Source organism: Eptesicus fuscus, chromosome 18, assembly GCF_027574615.1.
Source record: "Eptesicus fuscus isolate TK198812 chromosome 18, DD_ASM_mEF_20220401, whole genome shotgun sequence".
Classification (NCBI taxonomy): Eukaryota; Metazoa; Chordata; class Mammalia; order Chiroptera; family Vespertilionidae; genus Eptesicus; species Eptesicus fuscus.
The window spans coordinates 31286542-31302932 of record NC_072490.1 but is presented as its reverse complement, the minus strand read 5'-3'; the positions used below and the strand labels follow the sequence as shown (position 1 = coordinate 31302932).

General features: G+C 39.0%; 1 protein-coding gene across 4 annotated transcripts in view; it reads left to right on the top strand.

Annotated features, from left to right (window-relative positions):
• The first annotated feature begins 264 nt into the window (after window positions 1-264).
• Window positions 265-16391, top strand: part of COPB2 (COPI coat complex subunit beta 2) — a 39160-nt gene continuing 23033 nt past the window's right edge. For all 4 annotated transcript variants that reach the window (XR_008558840.1, XM_054729456.1, XM_054729457.1 and 1 more), the window contains exons 1-6: window positions 265-340; window positions 8845-8982; window positions 12392-12478; window positions 12684-12810; window positions 13969-14117; window positions 16110-16256. Coding sequence is in view for 3 of the 4 variants with exons in the window: in XM_054729456.1 (XP_054585431.1) it covers window positions 338-340; window positions 8845-8982; window positions 12392-12478; window positions 12684-12810; window positions 13969-14117; window positions 16110-16256 (651 nt within the window). In the remaining variant the exon portion in view is untranslated. The remainder of the gene's footprint in view (window positions 341-8844; window positions 8983-12391; window positions 12479-12683; window positions 12811-13968; window positions 14118-16109; window positions 16257-16391) is intronic.

The following is a 16391-nucleotide window of genomic DNA, read 5'->3' as shown; positions in this document are numbered from 1 at the left end:
GGAACTAATCTTTTCGTTTTTCCCATCCTTTTTAGCTCCTGGTTTTCAGGTTCTCAGCCACGCTCAGCCGCGCCAGGCCACACCCCGCGTGCTCCGGCCGCGCCGGGAGGGCTAGGCTCCTTGGGGCGGACCCTGTTGCCTAGGAAACTGGGGCGGGGCTTGGGGAACGCCAGTCTTACTCCGGGTTGGCGCAGGCGCTCGCGTCCTGGTCTCCCTATCGCGAGAACTGCTTCCCGGAAGTTCCACGTCAGTCAGTCGGTCAGCGGGTCCGTGGGTCTCTTCAGGGACTGTGTCGCCGGTTGCAAGCGAGGGCGTCTGGGCTCGAACCGACGGAGCCATGGTAGGTGCAGACCCTGCTGGAGGGAGCCAGGTCCCTGGGGCCGGGAGGCATTCCTGGGACTCCTGGACGGGGGGCCGCGGTAAGAAGCGGCCTGGGGTCCCGCTGTGGCCGCCGCCTCAGGCCTGTGGGGTCCTGGTCCAGTGCGAGCTCGTGAGGAGGCGGTGGGACCCAGGAGTCCGCCGTGGTTTAGGGAAGCAGTAGCTGGAATTGAGGGGTCTCTGACTCCTCGGGTGCCCAAGGCCTGTGACAGAGCTCCTGAAGTCTGCGGGGGGTGGGGGGTGGGGGTGGGAGGTCCGCGGTGCAGGGAAATGCAAAAGGCCGAAAACGGACTTGGTGGAAGGCTCTGGCATAATTACCGCATTCCGCCCTTAAAACGGTCTCAGCTGGCCTTGCTTTCAGGTTGAACTTAATCCTGGTATAGTGTGTGCTGACCACAGACTACGAACTTAAGCAGAGAGAAAAAGAAAATAAAGTGTATAATGGAGTCAGAAGTGGAATTTCAAATGCTTTGAGGTTATGACTTAGGTTTCTAAGGGAAAAGAAGGGTGAGAGAGTTCATAAAACCGGCCTGCTTTTCTGCATTTGCAAATATGGTGGCTGGTAAGAATGGCAGTCGACAGCACTTTTTGTTTGTTATCATTCTCACTCTCAAAAATGCCCTGAAATACTTTTTCACAAGAGTGTTTAATTATAAGAAAAACAATAGTGTGAAAATATCCATTCTGGAAAAAAGTAAGAAAGTCAGTATTTTATATTTAAACATTTTCCTGTCTTTTTTTTTTTTTTCTCGTTGTGAAGCACAGGTTCAAAGATTTTGAAGCTTAGGTATTAAGTCCAAGTTCCTCATCTGGCAATTAGAAAATAAAGCTTTAAGTTTGTATGAGGTAAATTGAGACAAAACTACAACAGAGATTGATTCCTTGGGTAACCTGGTGAAAGTATAGATACTCCCAGAAAAATGCATAGAGAAGCACAGTGTTGCATAAAATTTCAGTGGGTTTGCTCACAGACACCCCACCCCCAGTCTCATCCACGAGCTTGCTTGGGTCCCCAGGTTAAGAGCCCTGAGCAAGACTTCAAGTCTCTCTAGTTATACCACCTCATATTGCCAACGACCTGCTTGGGTCTGGGGTCTGCTGTGCTTTTAGTAATGGGCATTTTTGGAAAAGACCCTTGGCTCATAATTTAGTTTTCTTTTGCATTTAAGACTATATTTTTATAGTGAAATATTTACTTCATTCTTTTTTTTTTAAAATATATTTTTGTTGATTTCAGAGAGGAAGGGAGAAGGAAAGAGATGGAAACATCAATGATGAGAGAATCATTGATTGGCTGCACCCTACTGGGGATTGAACCCACAATCCGGGAATGTGCCCTTGACCGGAATCGAACCCGAGACCCTTTAGTCCGCAGGTCGATGCCCTATCCACTGAGCCAACTCGGCCAGGGCTCCTTCATTCTTTAATACATTTTAAATCTTTTGTGTAATATCCAAAATGAATTTATTCATTCACTCTTTTACCATAAAGTGTTTACTGTGTTCCATGCACTTTGCTAAACTTTTGCCTCCTAATTCTCATAACTCTAAGAAACAGATAATTGTATTGTCACTCTTTTACTTGTGTCCAGCCTGAGAGAAGCTAAGTAAACTTGCCCACTATTGCACATTTTAAATGAAGGGTGGAACTGAAATTTGATTTCAACATGATTCTCTAGACCTGGATTATACTGTCTGTCCCTAAACCCCCATACCTAAATACAGGCATACCTCATTTTACTGTTCTTTATTGTACTTCATAAAAACTGGGTATTTTAAAAATTGAAGCTAAGACCTTCCACCAGCAAAAAGATTACAACTTGCTGAAGGCTCAGGTGATGGTTAGCATTTTTTTTAGCAACGAAGTATTTAAATTATGGTATTGTTTTTTAGACACAATGCTATTGCACACTTAATAGACTACAGTATAGTGTAAACATAATTTTACGTGCACTGGGAAACCAAAAAATTTGTGTGACTTGTCTTATTGCAATGGTCTAAAACCAGACCGAAATATTCCCAAGGTATACTTATATGGGGTGCTGTGGAGATAAAGTCACGAATAAGCAATGACCCTACCCTTAAAGAACATTTACTCTAGAAATAGAGACTGCATATATTTTTAAAGGTTAAAATTTAGTCTACAGGATCCCATAGGAAAGGATACTTCTAGCTAAGGTAATAAGATCATATTGGTGACAGAAGCATTTCAGCTGAGTACTAAATGAATCCAGCTTTTGGAAGATGGAGGGAGTAATTTAGAATTGAGGGTTCAGGATGAGTGTTTTAATCATCTTTGTTTTCCAGAGTGCCTAGTACAATGTCTCATTCCAAGTAGTCATGTAAATGTTGGAAGAAATATAGCAAGAGATCTTGGCTGTGCTTTTGAAACTAGAATTTGTGCATTGAGTATAGATAAAGGTATACTGGGGTTGCCCGGCCAGTGTGGCTCCATGGTTAACCTTTGACCTATGAACCAGGAGGTCACAGTTCCATTCCCTGTCAGGGCACATGCCTAGGTTGTGTGCTCTGTCCCCAGCAGTGGGCATTCAGGCGGCAACTGATCAATGATTCTCATCATGGATGTTTCTATCTTTCCCTCTTCCTTCTTCTCTGAAATAAAAATTGTATTTTTCATTTTATTTTTTCAAAGGTGGTATTGAGGTTCCTCAGTCTCTTGTCTCACCTTCCTGGAGCATTGTTTTTCAAATAATCAGTTATTTAAAACATTTTAATGATAAAATACACACTTGTAAGTGTCCAATTTCCTCATTTAGTAGAGGAAAAATATGAGATATACTGGCTTAGTGAAAGCCCTCAGCATGATTCCTGGTACATAACAGACACTTCATGTTTGTTGACTCTGAAGAGATCAGAAAAAATTAGAAATCTGTGATGATAATTAATGGGGCAAAATTCAGAAATGAAGTAAAAGGCCCTGCTTCCCTGAATGAGCAAAGATTGTGGCGGTGATGTTTGAAAGTAGGAAGTTTGAGATGGAGAGGAAGGTATGACAGTGGAAGCATTTTTGTGGTGATCATAGAGAAGAGCCAGGGAACTCGGATCTTTTAAAGTAAATTAAGAGGTATAGGTTGGTGGTAAAAGTGGAAAGGTTCGAAGTAATCAGTGACCCAAATTTGATACAGATGCCAAAATATGAATAAAAGCCTTGTGAGGTGTTTGCTTTGTCTTGGGAAATGCTCTCTGCTGAAATTACCTAGTGATCTTCATTTTGTGTTAAAAAGTAACCTTAAATTTCTGTTCCATTCATGAGCATCATGGATCTTCATAAAAATAAAAATTTGATGGTAACTCAACTTGCCAGATAAACTTTTAGTTTGTGTTTAAGACCTGTTGAAGGGGAAATAGATTTTAAATTAGTCTTGCTCAATTTGCTTTTAAAAGAGAGAATTAAGGCTACTGTCATAAGGCATCATGTATATAATGAATTAACTCTTCTCCTGAAATGGTTTCTTTGGGAGAATTAAGAAATTAGTTATTTAAATAATTTTCTATTTTGTGGTTTAGATGAGGAATCTAGGTTGAAAAAAGCAATTTTAAACTATTAGTATTTTCTGGCTTGAGGGAGTATTTTAGTTCTTGTTTAAAATTGTTCTACTTCCCATTAGGTTCCCGTAACTTAAATTCATTAAAATAATATAACCACTCCCATTTGACTCCAAAGGCCTTCATGGACATAGATATAGCCCATATTGATCACACATTACATTGCCTAGCATTATTGCCAAAATAAATCTACTTTTCTCTCAAGAACTCGATTTATTTTTGTTGAGGTATAATTGACATGTAACATATTAGTTTCAATATATAATTGAAATATAGCAGTAATCACAATATAGTGATTAGATATTTGTATGTACATATTGTGAAATGATCACTACCACAATAAGTCTAGTTAATATCCATCACAATACATAGCAACTTTCAAATATGCAATGCAGTATTATTAATTATAGTCACCATACTGTCCCCATGACTTATTTTATAAGTGGCAGTTTGTACTCTTTGACTTCTTCACCGATCCCTTGCCCCTTGCAACCACCAATGGTTTCTCTATGAACAGATCTATGAGTTTGTTTTTATTTAACTCCACATATAAGTGAGATCATACAGTATTTGTCTTTTTCTTTCTGAGTTATTTCACTTAGCATAATGTTTAAGACCTGTTTTCCATAGTGGCTGCACCAATTAATATTCCCACCAAGCGTGCACAAGGGTTCCCTTTACTCTGTATCCTCACCCACACTTGTTATTTCTTGTATTTTTGATACAGCCTTTCTAACAAGTGTGAGGTTATATCTTATTGTGTGGTGGTGGTTGACTGTATGGTGGTTTTTTTTTCAATTCGCACCCAAGAATATGTTTTATGTATGTACTAGAGGCCCAGTGCACGAAATTCGTGCACGGAGAGGGGTTGTCCCTCAGCCCAGCCTGTACCCTATCCAATCTGGGACCCCTAGAGGGATGTCCAACTGCCCGTTTAGGCCCGATCCCACAATCCAGGACTGCTGGCTCCCAACTGCTTGCCTGCCTGCCTTCCTGATTGCCCCTAACTGCTTCTGCCTGCCAGCCTGATCACCCCCTAACCACTCTGCTGCCAGCCTGTTTGCCCCCAACTTCCCTCCTCTGCCGGCCTGATCACCCCTAACTGCCCTCTCCTGCAGGGTTGATCACCTCCAACTGCCCTCCCTTACAGGCCTGGTCCCTCTCAACTGTCCTCCCTTGCAGGCAGGGTGCCTCCCAACTGCCCTCTTCTGCTGGCCATCTTGTGGTGGCCATCTTGTGTCCACATGGGGGCAGGATCTTTGACCACATGGGGGCAGCTATATTGTGTGTTGCAGTGATGATCAATCTGCATATTACTCTTTTATTAGATAGGATAGAGGCCTGGTACAGGGGTGGGGGCAAGGTGGTTTGCCCTGAAGCGTGTCCCTGATCAGGGTGGGGTTCCCTTGGGGTGTGGGGCGGCCTGAGCAAGGGGCCTATGGTGGTTTGCAGGCCAGCCACGCCCCCTGGCAACCCAAGCGGAGGCCCAGGTATCTGGAATTTATTTTCCTTCTACAATTGAAACTTTGTAGCCTGGAGCGGAGCCAAGCCTGGGGCTCCCTCCGCGGCCGGCAGCCATTTCTGTTGGGGTTATAATTGAAACTTTGTAGCCTTAAGCGGGTGAGCCCCGCCAGGGTGTGTGCTTTGCTTCCCCTGTTGTCGCCGGCATCCCTGACCTGCTCTCTTACGCTCCATTCTGCCGCCATTTCTGTTTGAATTTGTTTACCTTCTATAATTGAAACTTTGTAGCTTGAGTGGAGGCTTAGGCCTGGCAAGGGCAGGCAGGAAAGCTTGGCTTCCTGTTACCTAGGAAACCTTGCTCTCTGTGGCTGTAGCCATCTTGGTTGGGTTAATTTGCATACTCGCTCTGATTGGATGGTGGGCATGGCTTGTGGGTGTGTCGGAGGTATGGTCAATTTGCATATTTGTCTATTATTAAGTAGGATATTTTTATTTTTAAATCCTCTCACAAGGATATGTTTTATTGATTTGAGAAAGAGAAACATATCTATCAGTTACCTCCAGTACATGCCCCACTTGGGGATTGAACTCACAGCCAACCTTTTGGTGTACGGGATGACACTCCCAACCAACTAAGCCACCCAGCCAGGGCTCTTTTGGTTTTTGACTTGCATTTCCCTGGTGACCAGTGATGTTGAGCATCTTTTCATATAACTGTTGGCCATATGGGTTCTTTAGAAATATGTCTATTCAGATCATCTTCCCCATTTTAAATTGGATTGTTTTTTGTTTTGTTTTGCTATTGAGTAGTATGAATTTTTATTATGTTTTGGCTATTAGCCCCTAATCAGATATATGATTTGCAATTATTTTCTCCCATTCAGTAGGTTGCTTTTTCATTTTATTGATGGTTGCCTTTGCTGTGGAGAAGCTTTTTAGTTTGAGGTAGTCCCACTTATTTATTTTTATTTTCATTGCCTTTGTTTTTGGTATCAGATTAAAAAATAATATCTGCGATAGATGTTGAGGAGCTTTGTTCCTATGTTTTCTTCTAGGAGCTTCATGGTTTCTGGTCTTACATTGAAGTCTTGAGTCAATTTTTGTAGATGGTGTAAGATAGGAGTTCAGCTTCATTGTTTTGTATGTGGTTATCCAGTTTTCCCAACAGAGACTGCCTTTCCCTGTTGTGTATTCTTGGCTCCTTTATCATAAATTAGTGGCCCAGTGTACGGATTTGTGCACATTGATAGGAAATTGATTAGAAGGTGGCCGACGAGGCAGGACTGGGCGAGATGGGCCGTTCACACCCTGGAGCCAACATCCCATGGTCCCTCTCTGGCTGGCTGCACCTGGGGCAGCTCGAAGGGCGTCTTCGGAGTGAGCCGAGTGAGCGGGGTCCCTCCAGCAGGTGGGGTTCCCTTGGTCTGGCATGTGGGGAACAGGCTGAAACCGGCTCTTTGACATCCCCTGAGGGGTCTGGGAGTGGGAGAGGGCACTCTGCAAAGTTGCTGTCTCTCGGCAGCTCCTGCATTGAGCATCTTCCCCCTGGTGGTCAGTGCGCATCATAGCTACTGGCCCATTGGCTGATCGCTTAGCCTTTTGTATATATAGGTTTCTTGACTATATGTATGTGTAGGTTTATTTCTGGGCTCTCTATTTTATTCCATTGATCTGTCTGTTTTTATGGCAATACTATACTGTTTTGATTAATACTATAATTTAGGGTTACTAAACAAAGACTTCATGAATAACACTTCTTAAGAATATTTTCTTATGTGATACTAATGACATGGGCAAGAATTTGTGATTTAGTAGATATTTTATATTTATTTACTAAATAGTCTATAAACCAAGAGTCTGAAAATGTGGTCTATGATCTTGTAGGAGTCCCCATATTTTTTCAGAAGGTCCACAAATTAAAACTGTTTCCTAATAGGAAGACACTATGGGCCTTTTTTTACTGTGTTGCTATTTGAAACATGTATCTGATGCTGTAAAAGTAATGAAAGGTGAAACTGCCAGTGTCACCAAATTGTACTGATAGTGTATTTCTTCACTGTCACACTCTACTGAAGAGTCAGTTTCTTTAAGAATGTCATTGATGAAGCAATAAAAATTATTAATTTTATCGCATCTCAACACTGTGTATACAACTTTTAATTATTCTGTGTGATGAAATGGGAAGTATGCGTGAGGCACTTCCGTTGCATACTGTTTAAGTTGCTAGCTTTACTTGTAACAATGGCTGACAGACTGTGGTTGCTCAGACTTGATTATTTGACATACATTTTCTAAAAACTGAAACAAGTTATTTGGTCCCTGACAGTAATTTGTTGCTAATAATAAAATTAGAGCTTTTCAGTGAGTTAGAATTTTAGAAAACTTTTATCACTGATCTTAACAGATTTGTAATTCTTAAAAAAATCAGTTGAAGTTGGTGGTGATGTTAATGAATTGTGATTTTGATACCGTGTAGTGAAATATGTCAACATGTGGAAGATCTGCATAATTCAGTGAACCAACTGTTTCCAAATGATCAGTGTGCATGATGTTACAAAATGACGCATGGCTCTATTAAAAATACAAAATAGACTAATGGATTTTAAGTAACAAAGTATAAAAAGTTCATTTGTATGGTTTCAGATTTTACATTGCAAGTGACCTTTAAAAAACTACCACTTGTTAAGTGTTGGTGTTGATATCAAAGAAGAATATCCACAGTTATTTGAAAAAAAAAGTTAAAATATTTCTTTTTAACTACATATCTTTGTGAGGCCAAATGTGTTTTTTCATATGCATCAACCAAAACAACATAATACAACATATTGAAAGCCTAAGCAGATATGAAAAAACAACTGTTCTCTATTAAATCAGAATTTAAAGTTTTGTAAAAATGTGAAACATTGCCACTCTTCTCACTACATTTTTTTGAAAATATAATTATTTTTCATAAAAGTATGTTGTTTAAGTTAACATGAAATGGGTTTATTGTTACTTGAACATGACTTAATGCATAAATATTTTAAGTTGTCTTAGTTTTAATTTTTAACATAGTATATATCAATAGATATAACCCATATAAAAAAGCTTTATTAAGGTCCTGAACTTTTTTAAGAGTATAGATGTGTCCTGAGACCAAAATGCTTGACAACTTCAGCTATAAATTTAAATATTTATATATTTTTTGTGTATATAAGTGAAGAAGTAGAACAAGTTACCTTGTGAATTTCTTTGCTTTAATGCAGGTAACATGCATTCTGGGTTTTTGTTGTTTTTGGTCTACTTCTCCATCCAAATGTTTAGACTTGAAACTCTACAATTTAGCAAAGCAAAAACTGAATTGTTTTGTAAACCTGTTGTTAGTACACTGTTTTTAGTTACAATCTCAAACATTTTATTTGGCATAGCATTATAATTTTTTTTTAATGTTTCTTCTTAGCCTCTACGACTTGATATCAAGAGAAAGCTAACTGCTCGGTCTGATCGAGTTAAGAGTGTGGATTTGCATCCTACAGAGCCATGGATGTTGGCAAGTCTTTACAATGGCAGTGTGTGTGTTTGGAATCATGAAACACAGGTAGGAATTTTTAAGGGCTTTATTAGAAATGCTGTGTTAGACTATATTTATAGTGAAAAGAAGAAATATAACAGTCTTAAGAATGGGATTTTAAATTTTCTTTCTCTCCCAGTGCTTAATATGGTATGTAGTTAACTTTCAAACAGCCACACAAACTTTAAATTACATCAGAGAAATATTTGTAGTCAGCTTTTGATTACATATATTAGAATATGCATTTTACAGAATATTTGCCTTAAATGCTTGTTTTGTTCTTTCATATCAGTAAATAATGTATCCTTCAAATTAGATTATCTCATATTTTCTAATCTTTCTTGACCATCCTTAATCTTTTTATTTCAAAGTACAGAACATATAGTCAGCACTTTACCATACAGTTATGTCTGCTTATACAGTAACTAGAGGCCCAGTGCACAAAATTTGTGCAGGGGGGGGGGGTGGGCGGGAGGGTCCCCCTCAGCCCAGCCTGCACCGTCTCCAGTCCAGGATCCCTTTCACAATCCTGGACCGCTGGCTCCTAACCGCTCACCTGCCTGCCTGGTTGCCCCTAACTGCCTCCCCCTCCTCCCCCCCCCCCCCCCCCCCCCCCCCCCGTGCCAGCCTGGTTGCCCCTAACTGCTCCCTGCGGCCAGGTCGCCCCTAACTGCCCTCCCACTGCCGGCCTGGTCGCCCCAACAGCCTGCTGTTTGGTCGTCTTGTTTTGGTCGTTACGGCCCCTAGCTTTTTATATATTAGGATTATCTGCAATGTCCAAGGTTAAGTTATTAAATACAGATAAAAATTCACATATTCACATTTGAGGAATTTAAGATAGCAAAATAGGCTTAGGGGACCAAGGTCAGTAGTAAACCAAAAAATACTGTTACAGCTTTATCTCACTATAATGAAACAATAATGACTGCACACTAAATAAAGACCCCATTGGTGACATTTTATGCACTTAGTTCTCTGCTGCATCCATGTGCCTAAAATATTACCTGACCCATAGTGAGTGCTCAATAATTATTTGTTGAACTAATGAATAATAAATATTACATTTATTACTATATTACTATTTCATGATTTCTGTCTTCTGCAATTTCAGATCTTTACCTTGTGAATTCCTTTTGCCTTGATGCAGATAACATCTGCATTCTGTTGCATGTGGTTTTCTTTTCTTTTTGGTCTACTTTTTCATCCAGATGTTTGAAACCTTTCTGATTTCATGCTTAATAGATATGCTGATGCTTCCCTTCACCCCCACCACACTTCCTACTTCTTTCTAGGGATCCCCTCTGTCAGCTCCATTTAGCTCTCTCAGCTCTGTTGTTTCACTGTGGTATAGGCTAATACCTTGGTGTATTTCCCTTACCTTTCTCTAGTCTTTACTGTAACATAACTCTATCTAGGCCATCTACTTTGCCTTGATTTTCTCTTTTGTACCCTTCTGTGCCCTCCTGCAAGGCCATCTGCTTGTGCTTTCATAATTTATCTCATCAGTAGTAAGCTGTTTAATTTTATTTTTTTCAAGAATGGAGGTACTATGAGGGCAGGAATTATCCTAGTCTTAGTTCCCCCTGTTGCTTCAAGTGCATACCTGGCAGTCAGGCTCATTGTGCGTACTCTGTCTTTTTGAAAGGTTGATCTATTTCTGGTTTTCCCTGATTTTTTTCTTTCCTGTTGATCACCAACAGGAGTCACTTACCACTCATGTATAATTAGAAGCAAAATTCTTTAAAAAAATAAAAATAAAAAGGGTTTTGGAAATAAATTCAAATGTACTTGAATTTCAAATAAGAAGATATTATATACTTTTTAAGGTGGTTACTACAATGGTTAAAAAATCAGTATGTTAGAATTTGAAGCCATTCTACTAATTAAATGATATGGGCAAGCCTTTCAACCATGTTGAGGCTCAGTTTACTTATCTGTAGTGAAGATGAGATTGTTTCCTTCCCTGCATCACAAGCTTGTCAAAAGGGTTAAATCAAATTAGGTAAAATTGTGTATGAGACCTGTTAGTCATTTTTTCCCTAACTTACATTGGGTGTTTATATGTTGAATGTGTAGTTTTTCCCTCTCTTTAGATTGTTTAGCTTTTAGAGTATGGAGACCAGCTCTCATGTCAACTTTACCAACCACAGCACTTAACGTGGACCCGAACCTTGACTATTTGTTCTACAGCTATTTTATTTTTACTGCTCAACAGGTCCCTGGATTTGTTGGCTCCTCCGGAGCTTTAGTGGATTTGTCTGTGATCTTATAGATTGCATTTCTATCTGTTCTCAGTGTCTCTGTCACAGTTAACTGGTAGCAGCTGTACAGGTTGGAGCTAATGTCCCCAATCCTATTCCTATATAATAAAGAGCTAATATGCTAATTAGACCGAACAGCTGAACGACCTTCTGGATGTCCTTCCTGACGATCTTTCGGATGAAGCCAGAGCTGTGAGGGCCGAGCCCCTTGCACGAATTTCGTGCATCAGGCCTCTAGTTATTCAACATTTGTCTGAAGAAGCTTCCCTAGCCAGAGTAGTAGGCTTAACAGTTCTGATGAGCTAGTCCTTATTCTTTTTGTTTAGTTCACATGGTTAATCAGTCAGTAAGATGTGTTTTTATGACTCTGTGGTACGAAAAAGATTGAAAAAACATAGTTTGATTTTTCAGAATTTTAAAGAACAAGGAATCTCAGTGGGAGAACAAAGAAATGCATTCACCCCTGCTCTTTCTAGGAGCGTCTCCTAGTTTTTTACCTTTATCCTGTGTATATTACTCCTTTCGGAGCAGCTTCAAGGAACATCTGCATCACTGTTTCTCTTTAGTTATTTCACTAAAAAGAGATAACATTTGTATGCAAGCATACGCTAAAGTGTAAAATGAATTGTTTCTTGTTTTTGTGAGTTTATCTTAGTTTATGGGTTTCATTTTAAAAAGAAGAAATTAGGAGCTAGTTCATTCAACAAATACTTATAACACACTGGTTGTTTTCCGGTCAGTGTTTTAGACTCTGGGAATATAGTGGTGAACAAGATTCCTGCTCTCAGCTTAGCAGGAAGGATTGATAATAAACACATAATTATGAAGGTGCTAAGTTATGTTAGGGAAGTATAAGATCCTTTGCGCGGGTTTTCAGGCAGAGGGAACAGGAGTAACGGTAAGTTTGGGAGTAGCCAAAGATGAAGCTAGAGAAGTAGGGAAATGCTGGAGCACAGAGGATCTGGAATTTCATCTTGTGAACATTCACTTTCTTTTATTTTTTATAAGTATTTTAATTTTGAACCTGTTGGAAAAAAATGATCTATTTCTTTTTTTAACTTGACTGCTGAGCTTTCATATTTTAGCCTAATAATATTTTTAAATTAGATGTTTAAAATAGATATTTCAGTTATTTTCCCATAACTCAAAGTGTATATTCTTGTTAAATTTTAAAGACGCTGGTGAAAACATTTGAAGTATGTGACCTTCCTGTTCGAGCTGCAAAGTTTGTTGCAAGAAAGAATTGGGTTGTGACAGGAGCGGTAAGTAATTATGTGAATTTCTAATCCCATTTTCTGAAGTGGTCAAAGATAACGTAAATGAGTTGCAGAATTCTGATTCTTGGTTTGTTTTGTAAATTAGTGCAATGTGTTGAAGCATGGGCTTTATACCCCGAGCCCGTAGTATATTTTTTTCATGCAATTTACTTCATAACCTTAATGATAGTTGTTAAATTTCCATTTCTAGGATGACATGCAGATTAGAGTGTTCAATTACAATACTCTGGAGAGAGTTCATATGTTTGAAGCGCACTCGGACTACATTCGCTGTATCGCTGTTCATCCAACCCAGCCTTTCATTCTCACCAGCAGTGGTAAGAGGTGACCCCTTTGGGTCATGTGCATCTCTTTGAGTAATTTATTTTCATTCACTGAGACATGCAATTCTTTACTGCTGCTACAAGTAAAGTTCTAATTCCAAGCAGCCTTTAAACTATTTAAATCCATTAACTTGATATCGATGCTGCGTACTTTTTATATTTTAATGAAATATCAACTCTGTTTAGGATTTGTATAGCAGAATTGCTTCAATTCCTGTCAGGGAAGATCTGAAGGTCTAGATGCTTAAACATCTGCTGAACAGAAAGCTCATTTACATGCTGATGAGGGAACTTTTGGCAGATCGCCACATACCCTAGTCAGTTTTACCTTTATGTTCAGACTAGTTTGCTCCTTGGTATTATGTATAAAACAGTGGACCTTTTGGAGGGCAATTAAAACAAGTTGCACTGAATTGGTAATATCTCTTTGAAACATTTTTAAGTTAAAAATTGAGAAGTAATTCAGAACTTTTAAAACCAATCTTGTAGTATAAGAGAACTGCTTATTCCCTAGTAGTCATTGCCATCATTGTTCAGTCATAGTTATATTCTTTTTTTTTTTAATGTTTTTATTGACTTTTTAGAGAGAGAGGAAGGGAGAAGGATAGAGAGATAGAAACACTGATGAGAGAGAAACATCATCGATGGGCTGCCTCCCTCCTGATGGGCTGCCTCCATAGAGAGATGGAAACACTGATGAGAGAGAAACATCATCGATGGGCTGCCTCCTGTACGCCCCTCACAGGCGATCTAGCCTCAACCCAGTCATGTGCCCTGACCAGGAATCGAACCAGTGATCTCTTGGTTCCTAGATCAACACTCAACCGCTATACTACACCACCCGGACCATACTTATATTCTCATCGAACTTGCATTACTCTTTTGTCATCCTGTAAAGCTCAGAGCCTTAAATTTTTCCATGAAATTTTTATGTTTGTTATTAGTAATTTCTCTATTTTATCTCTACTTTTCTGTAGAGAATTAAGTTTATTCTTAGAATAAATAAGGATTTTGAAATATCTACTTAAATCTGACACTAGTTTTGTAAGTTATAAAATGATTGGTGTTCTGCCTTAAAAGGCACAGAGATTTCTTATTTCCGAATGAAAGAAACAGAAATTGCAATTAACTTGAGACTTTCTTTTGGCCTAGATGACATGCTTATTAAGCTCTGGGACTGGGATAAAAAATGGTCTTGCTCACAAGTGTTTGAAGGACACACGCATTATGTTATGCAGATTGTGATCAACCCCAAAGATAACAATCAGTTTGCCAGCGCATCTTTGGACAGAACTATCAAGGTAGGGTGTTTACTATTTGTGTCAGTTATGATTATTGGTGAAATACAGTGGTTTTAGGTGTTTTACTCCCTGCTGCCCAGAAAGTTGTTCCCATCTTTGAAGTTTCTCTCAAAAGCTCATTTTGAAGTCAAAATAGGACTTCATTTTGATCCAGAAAGGTATATTCTGTTTAGAAAAAATATTGTGGCAGCTCAGTGTTCTTAATGAAGGAGGTGTTTTTCCATATGGAAGCACTATTTTGTAAGACTTTTAAACCTCTACAAACCCAGAATTTTAAAAATGCCCACATCTTCTCTTGGTTACTATTTCCTCTCCTTTTAGTGTATTTGTTGTTGACGTCTGCTGATTATGAATCTGTTTATTATTTGAATTTTATCTGCCTCCATTCTCTTTTTCTTACTCTATTTCTCCATACTGCTGCCAGTTAACTTTCTAAAACATGGATTCTATCTAATCAGTTGCCAACCTAAGGATAAAATTCAAATGCCTAATGTAGAATACAAGGGCTTCTCAGCCAATACTATGCGATGTCTCTTACAATCCTGGTCTAGCCACCATTCTCTATAGTTACCATGAATGTTCACAGAACCTTACCTTATTTAGCTATTCCCTGTGCCTGCAATACTCTTTACTCTCCCTTTCTGATTTATTTTCCTCTGCTGAATTACTATCCTTCAAGGCTTAGCACAATGATTTACTCTGAGAAGCTCTCCAGACATCCATGCTCATCCCATTCATTCCATTGCCTTTTGCCTCTCTTAATGGCCTTCACATTGAATAATAAATAATGTGCCTTGGAAATTTTTATTCCCTGAAATGTTGATATTTGGGGCAGGAACTGTGTGTCACCCTCCTTCCCCAAAAAGATGCTGAAAATGTGTTACAGTCAGTGTACTCATGTTCCTTTTTCCATTACAATATTTAAAATATCTCTATGTGCATAGATTTAAAATGATATATTGCATTAACTTTTGCTTACACGTGTATGCTTATATAACATTTTTTTCTTTTATACATAATGTATGTTAATTGTTTGACAATTTAATTATTATTAAATGTTATATGTCTGAACATCTTAGGGTTTTGTTTTGTTTAATATATTTTTATTGATTTCAGAGAGGGAGGAAGAGAGAGAGAGAGAGAAACATCAATGATGAGAGAGAATCATTGATCAGCTGCCTCCTGCATGCCCTCTACTGGGGATCAAGCCTGCAACTGGGGCATGTGCCCTTGACCAGAATCGAATCCGGGACCCTTGAGTCCGCAGGCCAAGCTCTATCCACTGAGCAACACCAGCCAGGGTGATCTTAGGGTTTTGATCTTACTCTTTTTTCCTTTCATTGCATTGTCCTTGCTTTTGACATAGATTGGAAACTTTGAATTAAACTTAGTGATTAATTTTTTTTCACTAAATTTGGTATATCTTGAGAATTGTCTTATCTTTAGCTGAAGTAATTTGTTGTATACAGTACTTGGTAAACATTTGTTTACACATCTTTATATTTCTCACAGGGTCTCCCAATATATTTGGCACTTATTAAATATTTATAAAGATAGTCAATACCAATGCTGTAGTAATGTTTGATTACTTTTTCATACTTGCACTTAAGCAGTAATTTTCTCCTTTTAATAGATCTTATTACATTTCATTAGCTTTATATTAAATCTCTCATAAAGTCATTTCCTACCCTTAAAATTTCTCAAAGTGGATCACCTGGTGTGTCTGTTAAAAATATAGTTTCCTAGGCTCATTGTAGAGCCACTAAATCATAATTGCTAGGGATTAAAGCCTGGAAATTGGCATTTTCAGATTACACCATAATGATTCTGCCTCCTGGAAATTCAGGGAAAGTGAGAAAGAACAAAATGAACATTCTTTAGCTTCTCTCTCCTGGGCTTTCACATTTTACATACTTTGTCAGAGGTATGGTAGAGGTGTCCCCTGAGAAGCAAGACCCCATACTGACTGGCAGATGCTGTTGCTCTCTGAAGGTGTGGCAGCTGGGCTCTTCATCACCAAACTTCACTTTGGAGGGACATGAGAAAGGCGTGAATTGCATTGATTACTACAGTGGTGGCGACAAACCATACCTTATTTCAGGTGCAGATGACCGTCTGGTTAAAATATGGGACTATCAGGTACATTTCTTTTATAACTTTACTTGCCATATATTAGATGTGCTTCTTACTGTTTCTTATAGGATAGTTAAAACTTGGATTGTTGAACTCTGTTCATCCTATATAATAAAAGTCTAATATGCTAAGTGTCTGGTC